Below are 25548 nucleotides of genomic sequence, written 5' to 3' on the forward strand. Positions count from 1 at the left end.
GTTTAACCTCTGATTAGCCGCAGGAATGCCAGCTATGGAGGTGCTGTAGGCTCCCCGACAGCGTCGTTTGACACCTCAGCAATCTGTCAGCGCAGACGAGCACCCCCCCACTCCTGTGTTAAAGAGGGTCCTGGCCGACCCACAGGACAATAGCACCAGCACTGAGCACGCTATCTCAGCACCATCTGGTTCTCAACGTTGAAAAAGGCCACATGCAATCGTTCCTTTTTCTAGTGCTCTCTCTCTTTCTGTCTCTCAATCACTCACTTCCCTCTCTCTCTCTCTCTCTTTCTTTTTTGGTGGTGGTGTGTCCACACAGGCTTTTGTCATGCTACGTGACTCCATGCGGAACGCGGTCAGAGCAAGCAATGAGCTGGTGGATCGGTTAATGGGGTGGTTGTGGTGGACGCGGTTGTGTGTGTGTGTGTGTGTGTGTGTGTGTGTGCTGTTTTCAGTTGGCAGTCATGTATTAAAGATAAATATAATAACATCATATAAAGATAAAGTAATAATAAAAACAGTAATAACAAATGAGAACTTAAGTCAATAAAAAATCAACAGGTTGCCTAGGCCCCAGTCCGCAATCAAAACTGCATCACATGCTTGGTTTTATTCAGTCTAGCATCATGAAATTCTGACCACTGATACAAAAACAAGAGTTTAAATAAAATGGCAAAACGACAGATTTTTATGAGGTAATGGCAAAGTCATTGAAGGTACTGGTCTTTCCTATTGTTATTATTATTACTTCAGAATGAAAGCCACGGGCCTGCAGAGGATATATAAATGACAGTGCTCTCCTCAGGAAAGTTATTTTATATGTACACATATTAAATTACACCATTTTAGTATGTTAATAAACATGTCAGGTCAAGGCGTTACACATACCAGATACAATGAGCCTTTTTTTTTACAAGAGTACCTGCCTTCAATAAAACGATAAACTGAAAATATGCTTGCTAGTCGTTCCATGCTGGTAGATTTGCGATAGAAGTGCACAGTGCACTGAAGCAAGTCATTCATTTTGTCTCGGCTTCAGCGGGCACGCGTTAAAACAGAATTTTAAACCTTGTTGATGAAGGGAGGCAATGGGTACGTCTGCCAGAGCAGCAATGGGTTTTCTCCCCCGATGATAGATCAGAGCGCCTCAGACACGGATGAAGACGGTAATGTCTTTAAAAAACATTATTTATGAGGCAACCTCTCAGGTTTTAATGAGGCCATCTTTCACCAGAGTAGAATATTCCGAACAGGAGCTCTGGATGGCAACCATTTGGAGTGTGGATACTATGAGGATGATTGATGGGATATGATGGATTTAGCAATTAAGTAAGATTTGTTTCCGTCAGAGGGAACTTTTCCGCATTCAAAACCAATGTGCACATTGTAACTGATTTCTCACTGAAGCCTCAGGGCCGTTCTGTTGTATTATTAACAGTGGCTATTGTACCAGATGCTGGCAGATCTTACCTTACTCATGACATAGTAATTTAATTTGCTGTTTGACCACATGCTGGCACAGAGTTTGCTGTCCCCCCAATTTGCGTTAGGCTTCTGCTGATCAGAAGGTTGCCACAGTCTCAACGTTTAATCAGCTACATTTGGAGTGGTTACCTACCAACATCTTTCCGTGAACTTTGAAAGTGAAGCCCGCTTTACCAATTGTTATTATATCTTGGCGTGCTGCCTAGGATGTATAATGTTCTTATGTAGGTAGAACCACATCAGAAAAAAGGATATGTTATGTAATAACTAACAGATGCTTTGGTAGTCTTTGTGTTGATAGGCTGCTATTTGAGATCTAATAGAGAATGAAAATAGGACACATAGTACCAGCAACTCCCAATAATCCTTTTTTGCTCTGGCTAAAATAATATAAACTTGAAGGAACAAAACAACTATTGGGTTTTGTTCCTACAACTCTGAGGTCTGGCCCTGGTTGAAAGGAAACTATAAAACTGTTGACCAGTTTACTACGACACCATCAGATCGATAGCAACTCTGACATGTTTAATTTGCCACTGTCACATTTTCTCCAGCATCTAATTAGGTAGACATTTCGTGGGTTTTTACCAGCATCTAGATAAATGACCACAGGATACATTATTGATAATGAAATACAACAGCCCATCATTTTGAGTTTATTTAGTTCTATATGTTTTATGCTGATGTGCCTTGTTTAGCAATGTTGCAATGTCACATTTTCTTCACATTCGCTAATGTGATTGCAGACATTGAGCTGAAATTATTGCACTTTGGAGTCTTGGCAATCACTGGTTGTAAAACACCCAATAATAAATGTGCATCAACCTTTATCACAGGTCACAGCCAGTAACAACAATGGGGCAGCATGAACTCTATAACTAATCGACAGTCTTTTGGCAGGCCGACAAGCATGCATGTTGCAGCACAGCTATTGGCCAATGGCCTTGTTCTCAGACTCATTGTTCCATTCTGTTGCCCATGAAAGACAGATATTACACATATTATGTGTGTGACCTTGCAAGTTGAGCGGTGTGCAATGATTCTTCTTCTCGGATTGCCTGGGAAATGTATGTACAAAAGAGTATAGCATTCCAAATGTATCAAACTAGATTACTGGTATACAAAAAAATGCATAACATATAAAATAATATCTCATGTCCCAAAGGTAATTGTGCAATTTGATCATCCATGTTACAAAAAAAAAGACAAAACGATCTCCCTCTTGGTTTCCCAATGACCTTCCAGATGGAGAGAGTTCGCTGAGCGTCCGTACCCGCCAAATAAGCCAAAGGCCAGTCACATCCCATCAAAGGCAGGAACAGTAGTCCTCTCATCCAGGGGTGAGAAGTGTATGGCACTTGAAGTTCATACCTCGGATGTAAAAATAACAGAACCAAGCTTGTCTTCCAAAAGTCCCGAAGAGCTGAAGCACCTACCATGGCAGAAACGCCACCATGATAAGAATAGGCTGCCACTCCCTCCAAAAATCCCTCCGTCTAATTCCTGGAGAGAGGTTATCAGGCAAAAGTGTCACTTGCCACCAGGTAGTATAAGGCTCGCCAGGCGAGTTCAGTGGAGTCGCAAGATGCCGCTGAGAAGCACTGTTCTGGAACTTTCCGACGGTGCTCTGGTGTGGAATGGAGGGGTCATTATAAGAAGTCCAGGGGTCGGATCATCATGGTGGTGGCGCGGAGCGAGTAGCTGGGGCCCTTGAAGTAGTGCCACTTGATGCCGTTGAGTTTGCCCACATGTTGCCCTTGGGAGTAGTACATTCCGTTGAGGTTTGATGGGCCACAAGCGTCAAACCACCAGCCTGTTCAGAAACAGGAGAAAATCAGTCAGCATGAAGGATTATAAATCAATATAAAATTCATGAATCAGACAATGTCTCCTGAATGAACTTGACTGTTGGACTGTTGGACTGTTGAATGAACTGAATGAACGGTTCGGAACAAAAAAACAAAACAGTTCAAAGGCATACACACATAGGGCCAAAAGTTCAGCTGTCATTCCAGAGAGGGCTAACTGTTATGGTACAGGTTAGGAATGAGTGGCAGCACCTGATGCTCCTGATGGTATCTGGAGAAAAGGTGTGCAGTGTTGCCCCGTAGGTGCACCTTAGGCCAACCTGCCTGGTACATGGAGAACAACTTGGCTCCATTCAATGGAGATAAATCCTGCCAGCACTAAGCTTGGTAAGAAACCCTGTGTTTGCACTGTCTATTATACTATGCAAACACACACATAAATGCCAAAGTCAAAAGATATACGATATAAAGTCAAAAGAAGGCACATAACAGCTGCCAATAAAAGACGTTTTTGAGTTCAGCCAGGAGACTCTTGTAGAATGCCATAGGCTGTAGTGTAGCGTAGCTTAGTTTCCATTCGGGCAGCCTATTTAAAGAGAGTGTATACTTTCAAGGGCAAACTTTAATTGCTGCTTCTGCCAAACTCGTTCATCTCAAACTCGTCATCGTCAATATATTAGCTGTACATTGCTGCTGCCTTTGTGATTTCTAAATATATCAATGCTTATTTTATTGCTAACCCACAAGTCACCTCACTAACAACTTCTTGCTCAAGCAACATAGGCACTATAAAGAATGCATTGTATCTCTTGCATAATCCAGTTCCCTCTTTTTACACATAGCTCCCTATATATTGTGTGTCTGTTGGGCCCTTTCAATGCTGCAAGCTATTATGTCCAACTTGTTACTTCACTTTCATATAGGGAATTACTGTGAACTGTTATGCACTGTTAATTAGCATGGCTGCACCTGCCAAAATAAATCCATGTCTATCCTATTCAATAATATTAAATAAATTACTATACATTTGTGCATACCTTGATACTGCTGCCACTACTCAATACAATGAAGTACCAACTGAATTATATGTCAATAATCTCTTGTTCTGGTGGTGGGGTGGTAGGACTGGACAATGAAAACAAAGCAGAAGTCTGAACTGTGTTTCTTGGAACCGCATGCCACCCGCGGTGCCAATCGGCCAGTGACCAGTGGCCGCGTTCTGACCCCCAGCTCGTATGTCAAGATACCAGTGGGCTGTGACATTTCCAGAAAGGCTCCCATAGTGTCATACAGCTGTCATGTCATTGGTCAGGGATCGCTGTGGTAGACGTTTCCTATTGGTGAACAGTGTTGGGGGGCCTGTTACCATGGTGACAGATAGGAGCCTGCTGGCTGGCTGGCTGGCCTGCAGGCATTTCATGGGTTCTTGTAAAACAACACTCTGTGTGGATTTTAATTTGTTACAATATCCCAAACACAAATAACAACTCTCTCTCTCTCACTCTCACACACACACAATGCACTCAAACTCATAAAGTGGGAGAGAAACATGGAGATGAGGATTCTTCAGACATTTGCTCGTTGTAGCCTTCCAGAACGGCCAGGCTGTCAGAAATAAAGCAAACCCGATCCATCAACACCCTTTTCATTTGCACTTCCTCTGAATGCACACTATCAAGTATCCTTCTCCAGGGCTTGTGGTTGAGGCCTAATCCCCCCCCACCCCAATCTCTGTTGCTAACCTTTATGTGGAACATCCTGACATTCATTTTTCTCAGGGTCCTGTTAAGCAAACTTGTTTGCTTGCCATGACAACTGAACCAAATGGGAGTGTGAGAGCAGATCCAGATAAGTGTAGAGAATAACGTTCTAAAGCCGAACAGGCCATTGTGTTGCTGGTGATGATGAACCTTTGAGATCCGACACCTCACGGACAAAGCCCTAGTCTACAGGGTTTTAGCGAATCTTTCATCATGAAGGGGGAGGAGAATTTAACGTCACTTCTAATCTCGAAGACACTTCGGTGCCGGGCCCTCCGTGGCTAGCGAAGGCAAGACAAATCACTGCGAAGAAACCTGCCCCGCACTCAAGGGCGAGGGATTCTCACACGGTACACAGAGGGTCCCACACAGACCTTGTTACTTCAGGGCGGACACTTCCTGTGCCAAACAGGAAACCACTAAACGTTGTTGACTTCTCACAGGCCTGGACATTTGACTCCTGGTTCTCAGACACCGTTTCCAGTGCTTTCAAGCCGTAAGCGTCGGACGGGCGTGGTGCAATGGCTGCAACTCGGGTTTTAGCCGCAGAAAGTTGACATGAAAAGACAGATTCTTGGGTTCTTGGCAAAGGATAAAACCTCAAATCCGGTGAACCCTCAGACGACGGTTTCGCCTCTGAGTGTTCACTAGATGGTATGTCGGCGCAAGGTCGTGTCGAGGCCGCCTTCATTAGTGTCAGATTTGCACGGAGTCGTGGACTTACCACCAGTGAGCATGAGAGCGCACTTGCACATGCAGTTGTCGTTGTCCACGTCTTTGGTGCTGAAATCTGCCCCGTGGATCACTAGACTGCTCAGACGTCCCGCTGTGCCTGTGTGGCTCTTCAGGAACAACCTATAAAGAGAGAGAGAGAGAGAGAGAGAGAGAGAGAGAGAGAGAGAGAGAGAGAGAAGATATAAGACATAAGACTAAGGGCTTTTTTTTATTTATGTGTGACATCATGGAATGGGAATTATTATTTGCAACGATCGTTAAAATCAAGAGGAGCAGATCTGAAAACATCTGAACACAGTCTACTGCCATGGAATAATTGCCCATTGTGATAGAATGATCCACACTGCTGCTGACAATCCACCTATGCTGCACATTCCTAACTGTCTGCGCACACCATGCCCTCACACACACACACACACACACCCACGCACACACACACACACACACTCTAAGGGCCTTCACATTTGGAGAGTGTTTGGAGAGGAGTTCCTTTTGTGCAGTCTCCACACATAGACACACACACACACACACACACACACACACACACTCACTCACTCAGACATACACACACATCAATCTACCGGCAGCCATTTCACTCAGCAGGGGCTGCTCGACCTAACCTGCACATGTGGAACCTGTAAATCTGGACTTCCTCCCCGCACCACCGGCCCCTTGTCTCCTGACGGCCATCCCCCAAGCCACTCGCACACAAAAGGGAGCTATGAGGTCCTGTGTGCACAGGAGGCACACCACTTTGCTGGGCCCCGACTGAGGTGCGATGTCCACAGGGGGTGGAAAAGGAAGAAGCCGTTAGGTGGAACCCCGCGGGCCGTGGCCTCACTTCAGCTGTTTTCCCCGGCGTAGCCCTTGGTCAGTTCTCTGCAGTCACACATGTGCGCGACTCCGGTTGCTTTGAACCGAAATGTCTTCACTAAAGATGCAAACAGTCGATAATGCAAACTCATGTTCCCCATTACAACCTTTTTTATTCTCAACTTGCAACCATTATCTCAAAACAGAAACAGATTTGACTGTGCAAGAATTATGAATAACAAATGTCCGCATCCTGTGTATCATTGTTACACTGACATGGTCAGTTCTGGAACTCTTTTTTGGGGTCTGGCTCGCGACCCACTGGGAGAAAATGAAAGGAAAGGGGGGAACCAAAGGGAATGTTTTTCACTGTCCGTCCTGCTGCGACCTCCATCATTAGGAGTCGGGTGGAGAGCCCGCTTCTCTAAAGTCTTATTATGGCAGACTCGTGCAACACGTCCCCGACCCCCATGACGCTTTCATGCGCCAAGGAAAAGCACAACGCCAATGAAGAACACCCATTTCAAGCATGTTTCGTTTCAACTTAGAATGATTTCCTGAAATCCACTGCTGTTAACGGGAATGCACAAGGGTAGCGCGTGTGTCATACATCTACAGACTGAAAATGGAGTTTATGTGTACAGTTTAGTGAATGAGGCTCGTTTTGTGTTGACGTTTGCTTTTTTCAGAACATTTCTTCTACAAGGGTTGTGAAAGGTTTCAAAAGTAGGACCTGTCACCCCAAAAGAGTTCAGGCACAGAGGATTGACAGCAATTAAAGTGCTATTCAGATGTCACGGCCACCGAGCCAGGGAAAAATGCCTGTGCAAGACTTCTCTGCAAAACATCTCTCATCTCCTCCAATCTGCAGAGTAGAAAAACAGAACAGTCACTTATGATGTAAGCCCACTGCACTTTGTTACTTTGAAAGGCGTTTGCTTTAAGTATTGAGAAGAGTGAGTGAACTTGAGGACATTTTGCAATTCAAATATACAGTCCAGCATTAACACAGCAATAAATCTTGCAAAAGTACAGTATGATGAATGTGAAAGTCACATCTCAATATAACTGGCTATGTAACCATTTCTTGATCGCTAATGATATGCTATTCAGTATATTTGGTGGTCCAGCACTGAACATAAGTGTAGGCCCTAGACAGTGGGACACTGGTGGATGCTGCTGGTATAGAGGAGGTTAGGTCATAGTAACCCCCATCTGTAAGGCAGGTGTCAAGGCAGACTTCTGTCATCACGGACAACTGAGGCATAACCCCCTACGGCTACAGCTGCAGACATTATAAAGTCTACAAGCTGCGGGCCTGTATGCACAGCGTGGGGTATACCGCATCTCCTTGGCTTCCTATTATGCATGCAATGAAATATTTACTGGACACTCTACGGACACTCAACTCTGACCCAATGGCCCGTTCCTAAAGAACACGTGTTCTAAAAAAGAAATGTGTGTATTTACTGGACTGGAAGTCATGTTGCATAAGCGTCTGTTATACCCATGAAGCCCGGGTATAACCTGAGGCTATGGTAGTGCTATAATATTAATGATGTTATACCTTAAGTGTATAGATGCTAATTAAATAACTTTTGATAAAGCAATAGGATATGGTTGGGCAATCATATGTCTACAAAGTTTCCGTAATAAGTTAAAATAGTAAAATAGTGTAGCGTGTAGTCAATATAACATGCTAGTTAGGTGATATGGTCAGCAGTTGGTGTTAATGTCTATCACTCACTAATAGTGACTCCCTATTGGTTGAGAGGCGGGATCTGGAAAAAACAACGAGAGAGTAGAGCCCTCGAAACAAAGAGACAGGAGTTAAGACGATACCGACTGTGTTGAGGTAACAATTAAGATAAAAAGTGAAATTAAGAAGAAGACTACTACAGCAGTAGTTAGAAGGTTGAGACACTTTTAGTTTTAGTGTACCTAAGGCTTTCTTGTTTTCATTCAGCCAACGAAAGGGCAGAGTATTTTATGTTCTGTTTTGGATGCTAGCTAGCTTGCTCAGCATTGTGAACTTATAGCTAGTGCTAGCTAATCTAGTAGAGGAGTACTGGTGTTATTACGGTGTACCGCCGTTATTTTGCAAAAGAACGTGCTGCTCAACTAGCACCTGGCTGTTCATTTGAGGCAGCCTACGTGGGATCCACGCCACTGAATAGCGCTGCTAGCTACCAGGAACATTAGCAGTTCCATTCAGCTACGTGGGACTGTCGGCAGGGAAAACGCATGCCTAAGGAATGCGTGTTGAAACCGGATATCGTCACTTTACTCCAGTCTCTGGTTTGATAAAACTTGTCAACAGAAATGGACAACGACCTTTGATTTATTCTTTAGGAACCATGCCGATGCCGGACTTTTAATGTGTGACGTTGTTGAAGTACAAGTTCAACATTAATAGCGATTGAATTACCCTTGTGTCGTGTAATCGCTAGCGGTAAATAAACGTTAATAACTTGAATGACTGATTAAGGATGTATGTTACACATCACAAACACACGTAATCGATGGGTTTTGGGGGAAATGAGGTAATTGGTTAGCTTAAATTGCAGTATCTTAGGCGAGCTAATTGACCTGGCTAGCTATAGCGGAATTAACAGTGCTAGCTTTGTGTTTGGTCATATAGCTTCGTAAAAGTTCGGTTAACAAGTCACTTGTGTGTTTAGTTGTATGACTTCGTAAAAGTTCGGTTAACAAGTCAATTGAGCATTAAGCCACCTGACTATAATGGGTCTATTCATATTAGCATGCTGACGTTATACTTATTAGCAGCGAGGCTAGCTAGCTACTATGTGTTCCAATGGATTGTTGGTCTAAGCGTTAGCTTCAGTTAAGTCCTACAATACTCTGCAACATTCGTGTACCACATGAACAACTAACCGAGTCAATGTAGACATAGGTTAACAAGTCACTTGTGTGTTTAGTTGTATGACTTCGTAAAAGTTCGGTTAACAAGTCAATTGAGCATTAAGCCACCTGACTATAATGGGTCTATTCATATCAGCATGCTAACGTTATACTTATTAGCAGCGAGGCTAGCTAGCTACTATGTGTTCCAATGGATTGTTGGTCTAAGCGTTAGCTTCAGTCAAGACCTACGTGTACCATATGAACAACTAACCGAGTCAATGTAGACATATAAAAAGTTGTGTAGATAGCTTTATTCACATAAGCCGTATAACTTCACAAAAATAATAATAATTTAAAGAAAACCGATCGTTTGCATGTCAAGCGATCAACACAACTTCTCAACTAAAAAGTAAAGGTCCTAATCAAACGGAGTAAAGTGACGACTTCCGGTTTCAACACGCATTCCTTAGGAAATGCGTTTTCCCTGCCGACAGGGACGACCAGTTTGCCAGGAACGATTGCCTGCTAGCTACGTGGGATTGCAAACAGACAGACCGAATGGATGTAATATCAACGGTGCACGCGGCACAAACGTGGTGGTCGTGAGTAGCCCTTATTGAACGCAAAAGAACACAGTTAACAGGCCTGCAACGGGGGTTGAACTGACAGTTACTATTTTGTGCTGCTTATTATTAGCTCCTGTATTGATCATTTAGTTAAATGTGAGGTGCTGTTTTTATGCAGTTCATTGATTAGGGAGATTGCTATTTTCATTATTGGCTTAGTGCCCATATCCATTGAGTTTGCTATATACAGGGCCTCAATATAGTTTAAATAGCCTAAACATAACTCAATCTTATTTGATGTAGTGAATCATTATTATTTCACATACGTGATTATTTTGGTTGAATCAATTATTTGTAAATAATTGTAAATGTGTTATGGACTCCACTCACTTCAATTAGTAGACATGATTCAGGTGGTAAAAAGGGAACTCAGGTAAAAGCTGAGTCTTAACAGGGAATTGAATCTAGGGCTACACCCACAAAGATAATAAACCACAAACGTAATACAAATCTGCACTTTTTAAATGTAATATTCCCACAAACTGTAATAACTGTTGCCTACCACAAACGTAATAACTAATTTCCCAAACATAATAATTATTATTCAATTTGATATTAAGTTGATCTTTGGGGGACTTTTCCCACATTTCTCTCAATGTAGTGAGACCATAGTCCACCCAAACCCTCAAATCCAGTGAGGAGATTCTCATGCATGCATGCACAAGCATACACACAGACACATATGCGCACGAGCAATAAGAATAGATGCCTTCTCAATTTTGCAGCCTGGCCTCTAACTATGAACTTGACATAATCTAATATACACAACCAGAATCTTAAGAAAGGAATTATATGGTCAGAAAATTGAATTACATTGTGATGATTTTTAACAAACATACTCTGATATAACAAGTAGAATGTCACTATATTTGTGATTTATTATATTTGATGTACTGAAAACTTTCTACCTACCCACAAATGTAATAACTTCCTGCAGATGTAATAATTATTACATTTGTGGCAAATGAGCTATTAAGTTTGTGGTAGGCAACAGTTGTTACCTCTGTGGGGAAGTTATTAGATTGTGTGCGCAACAGTCATCCAAGTCTTTATGTATTGATAGAGATCACAAAACACACTGAACAGATAAAGCAGTGAATAGTGAACAGGCAACGCCAACCAGGGGAAAAAACGACCACAACCACAACAAGAACTCCATTATAAGGATGTTGGCTGCAAGACCTCACAATCAGTAAAGCATCTTTACCTAAGGCTATTTTTACTACGATATTAAACATATTTTCTTCTTCTTCTTCACGTAAGCCACCATCAGACACAGTCCAAAGTAGCACTGGACGCCAGTGCTTAGTAGGACAACTCGGGGCTACAGTCAGTGAAGGGGAAGAGACTGTCTTCCTGTGCATACAGACGTTCGGTTGTCTTGTCTTGGTCATGCTAGCACAGCACAAGGGCAGTGTTTCACTTGGGGCGGTGGGTTAAATATCCACATGGCCAGTGAAACCCCCAACATCCCTACAGACCATTCACAGCCTCTATCAGATGAGCTTCAGTGAAAATAACTTCATAAACGATTGGCCAAGGCTCATTAACAAAATATATGGCTGACAAAGAAGGAAAAAACGTGAAGAAAAGGGAGAGGAGGGGAAGAAAGAGGGAAAAGGAATGGAGAGTGATTTATTTAGTATTACACAACGACACCCCAAGGGAAGAAGGCTTGGTGTCCTGCCATCTTATTTTCCTAATAATCTAAAACGATTGTGGTTTGTTAGTGTTCCCTGATCACCGGAAATGTGACATTTAGACAGAGAAAGGGGATGGGTGTAACGTTCGCATTTCTCATCATTATTTCTGTGTGTCGCATATTTCATTTTACGGTTAATATGAAAGGACCGGCCCCAGGAGCACTCCTGAATGAAGACTGTGATTAGGTCTTTGAGATGGAAACATTTATAGAGTTGCGTAATAATAATAATAATACCGTAATTCCAATCATAGTGCCGTTACTCCACAGAGACATCTCGATTTGTGGCGATTTATTTCCACACTTAGAGTGAGAGTGAAACTGAGCGTGTTAGTCAGACAGCAAGTTACAAAAAGACACAGAGAGAGGGAGAGAGAGAGAGAGAGAGAATGAGAGGAGGAGTTGATGGAGGGGACAAAAACGGTTTACACAGCACGTCTGGGAGACAAACCCTCCTTCGCTTCCTCACTGAACCAACATGCCTCCTGCTCCGACAATGTTTTTTTTTTCTGTTCCCGGGGAATTTGTGGGGGCGCTCCTGAGTTTATGAAAGCAAAACGCAATGAGCGCACTGTTTGGAAACCCCTAAATGACAAATCCATTATTGTAGCGGGGTGGCCCTTAATGTCACAGAGTAATCACTCGGCTGAGGCAGTCGAGGGGCAGAGCAGCTACTAGCGTCCTGGTGTATGAGAGAACATGGAGCTTTGAGGCTCACAGAGCATCTTAAAAAGAAAAAGAGTAGGTCACAAATGCCATCAGCAGTCTATCCACCAGTCACAATACACAAAACTTCCACCTGTGAGCAACGGAGAACAAAAAAAAAGAACGTTCATATTTGGTTGCCACTTAACTAGCAAGACATATCTGACTTCAGCTAGTGTCAACTGGGGGCTGACAACCTTTCCCTCTCGGAGGGGCCAAAGTCCATGTTAGTAACACAGAACCCTATCACCCCTTCAACTTAATCTGCTAGATCAAATTTGACAAGAATATGTTCCATCTTGTATGCTAACCGACTGAAGAATTTCATCAGGCCCATTCAAACCGCACGTGAAAAAAGACGGACGATTTCATTTCACGGCACTCGTAACATCCCTTCACCTTTGCAGAGCTGCCGATGAATGGTTTATTTACAGAAGGGATTGTAACTTTACGCGGGTGAAGGTAGACATGCGACTTAGCAGTGCTTTGTTATTCTGGGAATGCTATCCCTACGGTAACGTCTCACCCCTAATCCTTTTTGGGATGGCATTCCTCTTACCACACTGCACCTCGCCTGTCTTTACTTGGTGTAGCATACGGTATTAATAACCCAAAGATGGCCTCCTTCTTGGAGAGGGCAGAAAATGACAAGCCTTTCAAACTTGCTCCTTTCATCCTGAAACGAAAGTCGTGACTGAACCTGCTGGTTCGCTTTTCATCTCCTGGTGGATACTGGCGCAGCTGAACCTTCTGTTGTCTGCTTGCCTGCTGCTTGCTGCCGCCCACCTGGTACTCATTACCCAGGTGACCCAGGGCCCGTGCGGATCACGCCTGGGGTTAATGGCAATGTCCAGAGTGCACTGAAACACTGGGCACACAAATGAGTCGAGCGGCAAACTACTCACGGCTAATTAGTGTGGGCTCACACATCATACACTAATATTATACAATGACACATGGCGTACGTACACAGCACACACAGACACACACACACACACACAAGGTATACGTTATCACTCAGACAAATGCCGACATACATTTACACACAATAGATTCTATTCAACCATGCAACCATGTGAGAAGTGGGAGTAATTTGCAGTTGTTTCTCTTATCCATGTTTAAGAAGAGAAACTAAAGTGTAGTACATCGGGATGCTTCATTCTGATAGTGACGGATTGGACGGTTAGCGGAGGTTATCTTGAGGAGAGGCGAGGCTGGTCTCAGACTGTACCATGATGTGAGTGAGACGACGAGGCCCGCACCTCCTAAATGCCCTCCTACACGGCTCCTCCTGCCAAGTCCCGCTCGAGAAATCCACATCAAATGCCTCTGCAGAGATCTCCTGATTCCAGAAGGGGCTCTTTCCATTACCATAAGTAAGAAATCCCTGGGCTTAGGGACTGGCTGAGGAGAAGGAGGGAAGGATATTGGATAAAGATGTAAAACTCTGTCTCTGAGAATAAACATGTAGGGGCCCTGCAATTCTCCCGCAGAGGCTTGCTCACACACACACACACAGACACACACACGAGAGGCGCAGTTTGGTCCTAACCTCGCCTGTGTTTGCGCATACACTCAACTCCCACATGCCGAGATGCTCTCATCCTCCTCAGCATGCGAAGCAAGATGCATGGCCGATTCCGCACGCAGGAAGTAATACCAGGACACTACACTATACACTATATACACACACACACACACACACACACACACTGAATCCCTCTCACTGTCTCTAGTGCTATCACACAGACACACACACACACACACACACTGAATCCCTCTCACTGTCTCTAGCGCTATCCAACAGACACACACACACACACACACACACACACACACACACACACACACAGACATACACTCAAAGGAAAAGAAACAGAAACAAGCAGAGCGGTTGGGTAAGCAAATACAAAAAACAACACACAGGCTCTCTCTCTCTCTCTCTCTCTCTTACACACACTCACACACACACAGACAATCTTGTACACACATACACATTATGTCTATTCCTGTGCTTCAGAGAACTGTGTGTGAGAGAGAGACACATAGAGCTCAGATGTTGCTCTCATTAAAATACACAAAGCTGCTGTCTAAACAGCACTACAGTCAGTCTGTCTCTGCGAGGCCAGGTCAGTGGAGATGGGTCAGTGCTTTTCAGGCTGGGCCCTGCCAGATGACCAGTAACAACCCCCTCCCCACCCCCACCCCCAGCTCTAACCCAAAACATCTCTAAACACCGCCACGTTCTCTGTGGATGAGTAGTTTCTGAAGAGATGAAAACACACAACGTGGCAAAGTCACGCCTCCGCAGCAACTTAGGAGGTTGACCCGTTGACCTCCCCTGAACACGCATTCAGCAATGTCTCCCCATAGACCCGAGGAACTGCAAAACAGAAAACGTTCTGCTGTCTCTTCTTCCCCCCAAAAAAACACCAGACACCACACAGACATACCACCAGCAAAAAAGCAAAACATTTTCCGTGCGAGTAATTGCATTTAAATATTCCTGTTCTCAGTCCTTTCTTCGATCTTCAAAAGTAGCTTATTGGATCAAGATTATGCTTTGAGTCCATTATGTTGGAATGAAGCTTTTTTTCAGCAAACATTGGCAGGACTACTGGCCTTTCGGTCCAGCATAGTGATACTTAAGAGAGCAGCCAACCTGACATTATGACAGTATTGATCATTTGAAGCAATTACGACTCAGGTCCTTTCAGCTGATTGTTACATTTGGGGAAATCAAGAGCATCAGTATCCATAAGTTGTGTACACAGGCGGGTAACAGGATCTTGGCATGGTGCCCAGCTGTTCACCTAACCCTCCCATCCGCCTTTTAATACAGGGCTCTCCCCTTCCAACACATGATATGGCAGCTGTTGATGTGTCATTTTTATTTGGCTCAAGACCCCACTCACTATTTAAACATGCTTCCACTCTTTCACAAACAGCGTCTCTTGTTATTGTTCATTTTCACCATGCTAACGCTAAGCTAACCTGAAGAGGTTATTTTGGGGCATTTTGAGTGCATGAGTAACCCACATAAGACTAACTCTCTAAGGGATACCAGTGGATGCAACCCTTTCATTACCACCTCAAGCCTGTGGCAACAAAGGCATTTCTCCTGGAGTCTCGGTGTGTTTACAGCACATAGTGTTTCACAAGGCCAACTGTACACCGGCCCCTGCCAAAGCCATCAGCTAAATTGTTGGGAAAACAACATGCTCCGCCTACTGTAATTACGATGACCTGTTTCCCCCCAAAAACACAAAGAGGCAGTACGGCTGCTCGCTGTGCCTGCGGTGGGACTAAGGGTCAGGCTGAGATGCGTAACAAAGCACAAGCCATAAATACCCTTGCTAGCTGCTAAAGCGACAGTGTGTTTTTCGGGGTTCCAGCCATGGAACACTAGAGCTAGTGCCAATTCACAGTGGGGGGCTGCTGTCCACTTTTAGTTCCATGGCTGTTGATGTTTCTTTTCTTGCGGGGGGCAGAACAACTAATTCAAGGATCTCGGCGGTCGAAAAAAACAAGTCTCTGAAGTTGGAAGGCTGAGGCATTTGTTGGGCCTCATGCCATTCTCCCACAACGCAAGAACACAATGCCCCAAACCGCCGTGATTCCCATAAATATGATGTGTCGCTCCACCAGATCCGCGTACGCGCCCACATTCTCCGAAACGGGCTTAATAATGCTAAATCCAGAAAATATGTCTTTTATTCACATTTGTAATACAGTTGCCGGCTACAGAGGAGCTTGACCAGATCCAAATGCACCGGCCTGATTCAGCGTTTCCTCGTGTATGCAATTTGGAAATCATTATGGTGTAGAAATGGTTATAAATGTGACAGTAAGCCCTTGTTTTTGATTTAGGCTACAGGATTACATTATTATGTTTCAGCCAGCAATTACAGCATTTGTGAAAAGCAAGTCATTTCCCCGTTTAACTTCGTATTTAGGGTGAAAGCAAGGGGCCTTTGGCACACACACACACACACATGCACACACGCACACACATACACTCTTTGGCACGGAGGCAAGCCCTTTCCCCAGCTGGCCAACAACCACACTGTTTGTGATAAACGGAGATACTCGTGCTTTTTATAATATTTCTAATGCTAAATAATCGTCTGTGGTTTCTAGTGCATACATAAACTATGTATACATTGGGCCTTCCTGTCTAGGTTTACGCATGTGAAGTGTATGTATAAGTGTGCATGTGTGTGCATGAACACAATCTGGATATGCGCTGACTATACAGTATGCTTAAGTCTGCTGTGTATGTGTGTGTGTGTATGTTAATAGCATATATGTGTGTTTGTATAGCATATGTATGTATGTTCAGTTTTGTATATTATGTGTAAGTATCCTGACGGTGAATATGGGCACCTCTACGTTCGTGCGTGCAAAGCAGGAGGTGCGCCTGTAAACGTTCTCCAGTCAGCACTGCCCACAAACCGCAGAGCAAAACCTTACGCTATCTCCCAGCATAATCTCCCTTGTTTCTGTGTGTGGCGAGAGCAGGCAGGCAGGCAGGAGAAGCTGTCGGGGGCTGTTGCGGACTGAGCCTCGGAGGTGCCAAAGAGCTGTTATCTTGCATGGCAGCCACTCCAGCAGTTGGGTCTCTGGCAGCCTGGAGCAACGATTTGTTTTATCAAACGTCCCAAGAAGGAATCTATGATTATCATACCACACTAGCCAGAGGGAGGGAGAGGAGAGCTCTTTATGGAGTCATAGCAGCTCTTTGTTTTTTAGACAACTTGTTGTAACCCGTTACTATAGGTGTCTGTGTGTGTGTGTGCCTGTGTGTATGCAGTATATGTGTGACTATGTTTGCTGAGGACAGTAATAGATGGCGTGCCGGTAATAGATTGTTTTAGAGGGAGAGAGCGAGAGAGAGAGAGGCAGAGCACTATCCAGAGTGCATGAAAGACCGACATGGTCTAAAAGTTCAGTGTATTTACAGAGGATACAGAGAGTGAGGATGCCTGTGGTTAGTGCACTCAAAGGGGAACGCGTAACCCCGTTCACAGTCTTGGACCAAATCATAACAAATTGGTTGATCTCTCCCAATGGCTTCACCTATGAAAAACTTTTCGAGATCACCTGGAGAGAACCTTAACTGTAGTGAACACAGGGGCTTAGCACTTTGGGTGGGAGGCTCACAGCAGGGAGGCTGTCATCAACACGCTCAGAGAAATTTCCGACAAATCAGATCTGACAATTGTTTCAGGAAAACCCTTGCTGTGGCTCCTATCTGACATCCCCTTTAGAAGGATAGCTTCAGGCTCTGAAGCCTGATTGACTTGCAGGATTGTGAGTGGGGCACGCCTGTTTTCCCTTCAGAACGAAGGATAAAGTAATAACTTTGAAAAATAAACGGAAATCCACCCAAAGTTGAGGGGAGGACAATGGGAAACTGAAGGAGGCTCTGTCAGTGGGGACACCTGATCTAGCTTATCGACGAAATTGGAAATGTCAGACCATCTCCCCTCAAAAATTCTTAGATTGTTCTAAATATTCGGGTAGTTCCAATGTTTTTCCTTCGCTTCCTTCAACATCTCCTCCAATACAACCAAAGCAGTCCCACTCTCGAGCGTCAGACGTCAGTCAGATACGGTCCGGGTGTCAACAATTTTATCGCCAGGCTCCTGCAGGTTAGAAGCTCGTGATGGTGTGCACAAACGCAGGACACACTACAGTCCACTCAAAATCAGAAGTGCTCTGAGGACACTTTCAGTGCAGGAGAGCCCTTGAATGCCTTCTGTTCCTTGACTTTGGAATGGAAAGATGCAATTGCTCGACTAATGCCGATTAGACTACCCCTGAAACATAAGTGTAATTCAGAACATACCATGTTGTAGCATAATGGTACGCAACACTTGATAGTATTTTTCCACAGAGCTCCGCTAAGAGAGAACTGATTGAGTCGATAATATAGTACCATAGTACAAAGCAGGAACATATGGCATTCTAATCTGGTGTGATGTAGTAGTGTGATCGGCTGAAGAAGGCACTACGCTGTAACGCATCCATGTATTTGAGATGTCCCATTAAAAATGTTCATTCGTTCATTCTTCTTCACAAGGTTTTGACAAATATTAAAGCCTTGCACTCTTGGAAATGGTAAAAAAAATATTGAGTGCAGTCTGTTTCTTCCCTGCTGGTTTCTACTCAACCTGCAAAGTGAAAAAAGGCCAAAAGCAGTGAGGAGAATATACCTGTAGTTCTGCTTTTCTGTCCCGATGTGGAAACGGTCGTACTGGGAGTACGCCTGATGTCCGTCCCAGTCGGTCAGCTCCACCCGCATGGCATACTGCAGCTGGCTGGTGAGCAGGTACACAAACTCGTTCCCCAGCCAGTGCTCGCCAGACATGCTCCCAAAGCCCTGGAACAGAAGAGAGAAGGAGGAAGGAATGAGAGGAGGAAAACCGGATGAGAAACCAGTGATGCGACTCGCGGGGCAGAGGCCAGCGATCAGGCTCAAGAGAGTCCGTGGGGAATTCCAGGACCGTTCGCTTCCAAGTTCAGGGCTGGCTCGATATCATCTTCACATGTTGGAATTTCCTATTAAGGTTTCTGAGAGATAGATAATTTAATAACGGCAAAAAACTATGAGGAGGATTTCAGCTATTCATTTTCCCACACGTTAGCAAACCAAAGACAATATACACACAAATGCCTCGGCCCCGAAATCTTTATTAGGTCTGCAGACATTGCCGAGACACAGATGGACATTTACGGACGTGCCTGTGGGTTTGCCGTAGTCTCTGTAAAGCCTCGCTAGTGCGGTTGCACTCCACTAAAGCAACTAGGTTTTCAGCTGGCCTGTTCTAAGCTGCAGCAGGTGCCTGTGGTAGTCAGTAAGGGTTGCTTGACTGAGCCGATTGATGCTGCACACGACCAGCAATACCTGTTTATAGCGGCGAGAATGAGGACCAGATGAAACGGACACACACGCCACGTCTCCCCTCTTTCCATCTGCTGCGCTCTCAAATCATTCCACTTGTAGGGCTTTCTGGATAGCGCAATTTCACTGGCAGCCGTAATATGCTCCACACGGCCCTCTTGAAATCATTTAAGCTATTGAGAAGATTGGACGTGATGCGATGTGACTCAGAAGGCAAGCAAAGTGCTTTTGACAGCAGTGGCCTCCTCCAGGGACAGCGCATGAATTGCTTTTCTATTAAAAAATAAATCAGTGTGGCAGCAATAAAGGAGTTGGCCTGATATTCCTATTAATATGAACCCTTTTGAATGAAAGGAGAGGGAGAAACTCTGTGAGGTTTGTGTGTGTGTGTGTGTGTGTTACAAAGAGAGTGATTTCAAAGAGAGTGATCACAGAGAGAGTGAAGTGTTCAGTATATACATGGCATTTTCCCCGCCTGAGGCACATCCTGCCATGTGGCTGGACTAAAAAAGTCTTCGTCACGGCCACAGATTAATTTGACTTCTGATTAGCTTTTCCCTCAGCATCTGTTTATGCTGACCAAGTTCACTCTGTCTCTCACTCTACCTCACTCTGATTCAGTTTCTTCATTCCCTTAACCGAGCGCTCGTCCATAAACAACACGATACATTTGTACAGCATTTCTACATGCTAGGGCGGCCTACAGTAAAACAACAAAACAAGGAGCACCTGCTCTTCGTCACCATGAGGCTTGCTTCCTCTGAGTGTGTGGTCCTAAGTGCACAGCCAGACTAGGGAAGGGCAATAACAGTCGTCACCTCGATCGCCTCCTTCCTCTGTTTAGTGTCTTTGCAGTCATCTTTTTTGAAAGGCTTTGTGAGGCTCTTAATAGCTTTGTATGTGCTGGCACTTTTAAGAGACTCCATATTTACTTTTTTTTTTGCGGTTCTGGCTTTGCTCCCACTGTGTGTAAAGAAAACAAGGGCGCTCTGTTTAGAAAACGACACAGCCCGGGTTTTGCATTTGAATTCAGCGTTTATCACCGAAGGCCGGCGGCGATGAAAGCGCACTATAAAAAGCGTCCCGAGTCACCTATGGTTACCCGCCCGGGGCCCATAAAAGGCTTAGCTCAGTGCCAGCACTTCGACCGGTGCCAACGTCCGAATCGGTGCCAACGTCCGAATCGGTGCCAACATCCAATCAGGTGCCAATGTCCACTCTCTCCTGCGTCTTTCATTTCGTCCGCGTCTGGAGGGCGGCCACCGCTCCCTCAGCGCTGCTAACCAGCTGGCCCTGCTGTCTCTGCCTGCCTGCCTGCTCAGTCCCCCTCAGCCTCTTCTTCCTCCATCTCCTCATACCATTCCAATGAGCCGCAAAAAAAGCACTAACTTCAGCTTCTATCAAGAGAGGCATGTCCCAGTGGCATTGCTTTGGCTGATTTTTCCGTGAGTGCTCAGCCTCGTCGCTCGCTACAAACAAAACAGGGGGGCTGCTCAAAGATTTAGCGTGCAGCTGCAGTGTCTCGGCACCCTGTCCAACTCACGGTCGATATTTAGACAAGAACCGAGACGGACTACTCTTTGAACTAATGCGGCTTGAAAACGTTATACTTGTGATACCTTCGGGTCAGATTAAGCGTCCTATTAGTTTTAATTCACTGTGTAATCTCCGTCCGTCTGCTTGTGCTTTGGCTTAGACTGACTGGTGAAAAAAAAACATAATAAACACAAGCTGAAACCTGACTACTTGAATCCGTCTACCACCGTTAAAAAGGACATGCCACGCATATTAGTACATAAAGCTCTGAATAAATTGTTATTGTTGTTGGGCCATATTGTGTTTTCCTGCCTAAAATGAAGAGAAAACATTGACTCATGCCCTTTGACAATGGTGCCAGGCGAGATATACGATCTCGCATCTGCGATTCGGAGGTGAATCCCCCCCAGCCAGTAGATTTTTTCCCCCCCGAGGTGCACTGGAACCGCAGCTCTTTCCTCTTCTCACTCTTCATAATGGCAGAAAATTAAATACAGACGAGGCCCCCTATTGCATACACATGGGGGAGATATGATCTAGCACGCGTTATCTTAAGAGGGTTATAATACTACATCCACACGACAAAAACAGGCCTCTTAATTTGTCATGCAGTAATACAGAGCGTGTGATTAAACAATGCCTGTGATTAATGTGTATGCATCTGTGCTCTACACTTCTCCGTGTCCTCAGCCCTAGTATAACTGGTTCTGCTTGTGCAGAGCAGTGGAATCCATATAGGAGGGAGAGGGGGAAACATTCTCTTTTATTAGAAGATTGGCGGGTGAACCACTAGTTTTATGGCGAAGATCCCCTATTGTTTTGAGGCTTTAGGACTGATACAAAAATGTTTTGTTTTAAACCACAACATGAAGATTTTTTTTCCAATGCCCACCATTTTGTACTCTTTCCATGTCCGCTGGAAGTCCACGCTGCCATCTTCTCTATGCTGGATCACAGTCCATCCTCCCCCTGCGCTCTCCATGTTACAGTAGACCTGCTTGGTGAAAAACACAGACAGACAGACAGATAGACAGACAGACACACAGAGTTAACCTTTACACAGTAAAGGACATTTCCTATTCCCCCTTGCATCCATACTGCAGCCAGACAGCTGGGAAGTCTGGCAGGGTCCCCTCAGCATCACTTTACCTCCATCCCAATCCTCTATTCCCTCACGCCAGCAGCACAAACACACTGACCCTGACAGGAAATCAGCCCTTTCGACTCCACAAACCTTTACTGATGCCCCCCTTCCACCCCGGTTCACCTCCCACACATCAGTTCACCTCCCATGCATCTTTAGAGCTGAATTCTTCAGTGATTAGACGGATGCTCGGGTGGGGGTGGGGGTGGGGGTGGACGGGGGAGAGAGTAGCTCACGATCAAAGCGGTGGTGCCGGCGGACACCTGTGTGTAATGGAGCGCCCTGAGTAGTGTGTAAGCTGATAACGGGAGAACCTGTGGCTCCACTGCAGTGGTTCTTTGTGTTGGAGCAGATTTGCTCCAGAAGGGGGGGTTGGTGAGGTGGGGTGGGGGTAGGGGGGTCGCTCTCACCTCACCCTGGCCCAGCTGAAAACACACAACCAGGCCTGGATGCAATTAAGGGAAGCACCGCCGACATGACCGCCACAGCAACTAGAAACGAGCAGCAGCCCCAACCTCCCACCCTTTGGACTCCTGAATTTTTCTCTTTCTTGCTTGTTCTCTCTCTCTCTTTCTCGCTCTCTCTCACACACATACACATACACAGACACACATAAAGTTCTTACTTAAATCCCAATCCTTAAATTCTTGTTTGCTACTGGTTCCGTCTCATTCTTTAATTCTTCAAAGTAGATACATGTTTTGAGAGTCAAAGGTGGTTGCCACATTCTGCTTTAAGATCACCCTGTGGAGGTAGTGGCCACCTGTTCAACCCCCCAATAACCCCCCCCCCCCCACACACACACACACACACACACACACACACACACACACACACTCACACACACATTCAGCTGGGCCTGCCAAAGGTATTCTCAACTCTTGGTTATTCTTAAACCCACAGCCTAGATGTATCAGACCACTCACTGGCAGCTTTTGCCTCTCTGCGGGGCAAAGTGTTGGCCTGGCCTGACACAGAAACAAACCAAAACCCCTGGTGATTATTCCACAACGTAAAGCATTTCCCAACTGCAAGCAATACAGTTTGTTTAGCCGTTCTTTTTTTGTTTCTTTTGTGGTGGTCTCTCTCTCTCTCGGACCGAGCCTGCCGCCATACCTTTCTGGGCTCCAGACTGCTGATCTGAATGGTGTACACTCCATTCTTCTGGAAGCCTGCCTTATAGAGCTCAGCGCAGTCCTTAAACGTCTTCTCCTCCTCGGTCTGCTTGGTGCTGTTGGGGATCACTGTGAAAGGAAGCAGAGTGGGGGAGTGAGCTTCTCAAAAGCACTCAGAACAAAATCTTATACTTTTTATAAGTACTTACGGGGTATAAGTCATTTTACACAGTCCTTATATAACCCCCCCCCTCTAAAAGCACACGTGCATGCACACACACACACCCACACCCACACACACACACACACACACACACACACAAAGACTAATAAACATTTGTGGTTAGCAGAGGGGGAGATAGAGTCTCAGTTGAGCTTCATTGTCAAAACCTACAATAATCTGTCAGCAAGGGAGATAAAATTTCCAACTGACAGGTTTTTTTTCATCCATAAAGCCAATAGATGGACCAGAATCTCTGAGGTACTTTTGCTGAACTCAGTGGCTTGCGGTCACAAACCGTCATGAGATCCATTCCATGACAGCTGCTGTTGCTTTTGCTTTTCCATTAGCCGATACAACGGGCGGGCAGGTGGTCTACATCGCAGAATGTGTTGGACCGTGATTGGAATTTCATACTGAAAGGGCATCCAATGAGAGCGAGGCATGCGCTGATATAAAGAGGATTTAAATAAAGCCGGACAGTTTGCAAGTGATTGACAGTTATTTGGGCAATGACTTAATTGAGTAACTCAGGTCATAACAGCACTGGGTCAAGAGCTTCACCATACTGACACATTTGTTATTTCGGCCATTGTTGACAAGATATTGCAGAATTACCAGTGGTGAGATTATTTTCCCCACCATATGATTATCTTGTCATTTGTACAAAATCAATGATTACTTTGCCACAACTCACAGTGTACATGAACAGCGGAATACAAATTAAACATCAGTTGAAACGCTGTCATTAAATTCCCACTTGCACTTGGCTCCTCTGCTCACCCTATGTTATGGAAATACAGAGGAGTTGTTGCTGGAACAACTCCGCACTGAGAGGATTGTTAATATCTTATCCAGAAAAATCTTCAAAGTGAGTGACACATTTTGTGTGAGGGAGGGGGGGGAGAGAAAGCCGGGCTCATCAAGTGGCTGATCTCTTGCTCTGAGCACGAGGGCGTCTGACTCTGACAGCACTCTCAAAGCCACAGCTGTGTCTATTTCCATCTGCAGATAATTATGGCGGGAATATTTTGAAACCAAGCAAGGGGCTGAGGACAAAATACTACAAGCTATAAATTTCAAGTTCCTGTTATAACAAGTGGTTTGTATTTACTCTCCGGGTCCCCGTTACATCCATGGACATTCCTTCCGATTTCTGAGCCCCCCTCCCCCCTCAGCCCTCTATGGAGCGCATCTCGGCTTTCAAACTATTGTTTTTACTGTTGGGATTGTTTAGGCAAAAGAGATGTCACTGAAAAGAGAAATGTGTCAGCTATCCTTAAACATTAGCTTTGATCCACCCGCCCAGAGAAAAAAGCCTGGAGCGAGGCACCCCTCGAAGGAGAAACTCGTTGGTCAAAGATGTCTATTATTCCTACCATTTTTACAAAGTATTGAGTGTCAGCGACAAGAATCTCCCGCTGTGACAGGTTGACAGAGTGGAACCTTGCTCCGCAGAGTCTAACACAACAAGAAAGCCCAGCCTGACAGGCAGCAATTTACCGCAAGCTGGGGGAAAGTGGGACAAGCTTAAGAGGCAACAGAGATCAGTCAGTCAGAGGTGCTAGCCCACGCTGCGGTTCATTCCTGCACGGCGTGGACATTTCACCAGGCCACCGAGTGACACGACAGTCAGACCAGAGCGGACTGGACCAGACTGGTCAACATAAGCCAGCGGAGTGGGAGCTGCGCTCGAGCAGCCGGCAGCCTGGCTCGGACCGCTGTATTTATTCGTCCCGTATTTATTTGCACACAAATATTTTGCGGTTCAGCTGGGACTCGTTATCAAAGAGGCGTCCATGTGAAAGTGCAGCCTGACTCGAGTGCTTTCATAACTGAGAATGCTCGCTGAAAGGACCCAAATTGACCCAAATTGGCAGTACGAGAACCTAAAGTGGGAGGAACCAAATAGTTCCAGCTTACTAGGAACTTGCAAGGGCATCAAACATTCTTAAAGGAAGACGACAAAAATCTAAAAGTGTCCTCAGTCTGCCAGCTTGCGAAAATGTAGTAGTGTGTGTGTAAGATAATTAACATGAGCTAAGAGACCTGTCAGGGTGGCACGCCAAACTGAGCAAAACAGCTAAGGATAATAAAGTAAACTTTCTGAAAAGAAGAAAAAAATAT

General features: G+C 45.0%; 1 protein-coding gene across 2 annotated transcripts in view; it reads right to left on the reverse strand.

Annotated features, from left to right (window-relative positions):
• Nucleotides 1–577: 577 nt before the first annotated feature.
• Nucleotides 578–25548, reverse strand: part of angpt1 (angiopoietin 1) — a 49036-nt gene continuing 24065 nt past the window's right edge. Inside the window, exons 5-9 of one of the 2 annotated variants that reach the window (XM_031585708.2) lie at nucleotides 23203–23330; nucleotides 21835–21936; nucleotides 18718–18884; nucleotides 5778–5908; nucleotides 578–3298 (exon numbers count right to left, since the gene is read on the reverse strand). In XM_031585708.2, the coding sequence (XP_031441568.1) occupies nucleotides 3135–3298; nucleotides 5778–5908; nucleotides 18718–18884; nucleotides 21835–21936; nucleotides 23203–23330 (692 nt within the window). In that variant the 3' untranslated portion in view covers nucleotides 578–3134. Of the gene's footprint in view, nucleotides 3299–5777; nucleotides 5909–18717; nucleotides 18885–21834; nucleotides 21940–23202; nucleotides 23331–25548 lie in introns of both variants that reach the window. The other variant, XM_031585707.2, reaches the window with a different exon arrangement.

The sequence above is a fragment of the Clupea harengus genome, chromosome 19 (assembly GCF_900700415.2).
Source record: "Clupea harengus chromosome 19, Ch_v2.0.2, whole genome shotgun sequence".
Classification (NCBI taxonomy): domain Eukaryota; kingdom Metazoa; phylum Chordata; class Actinopteri; order Clupeiformes; family Clupeidae; genus Clupea; species Clupea harengus.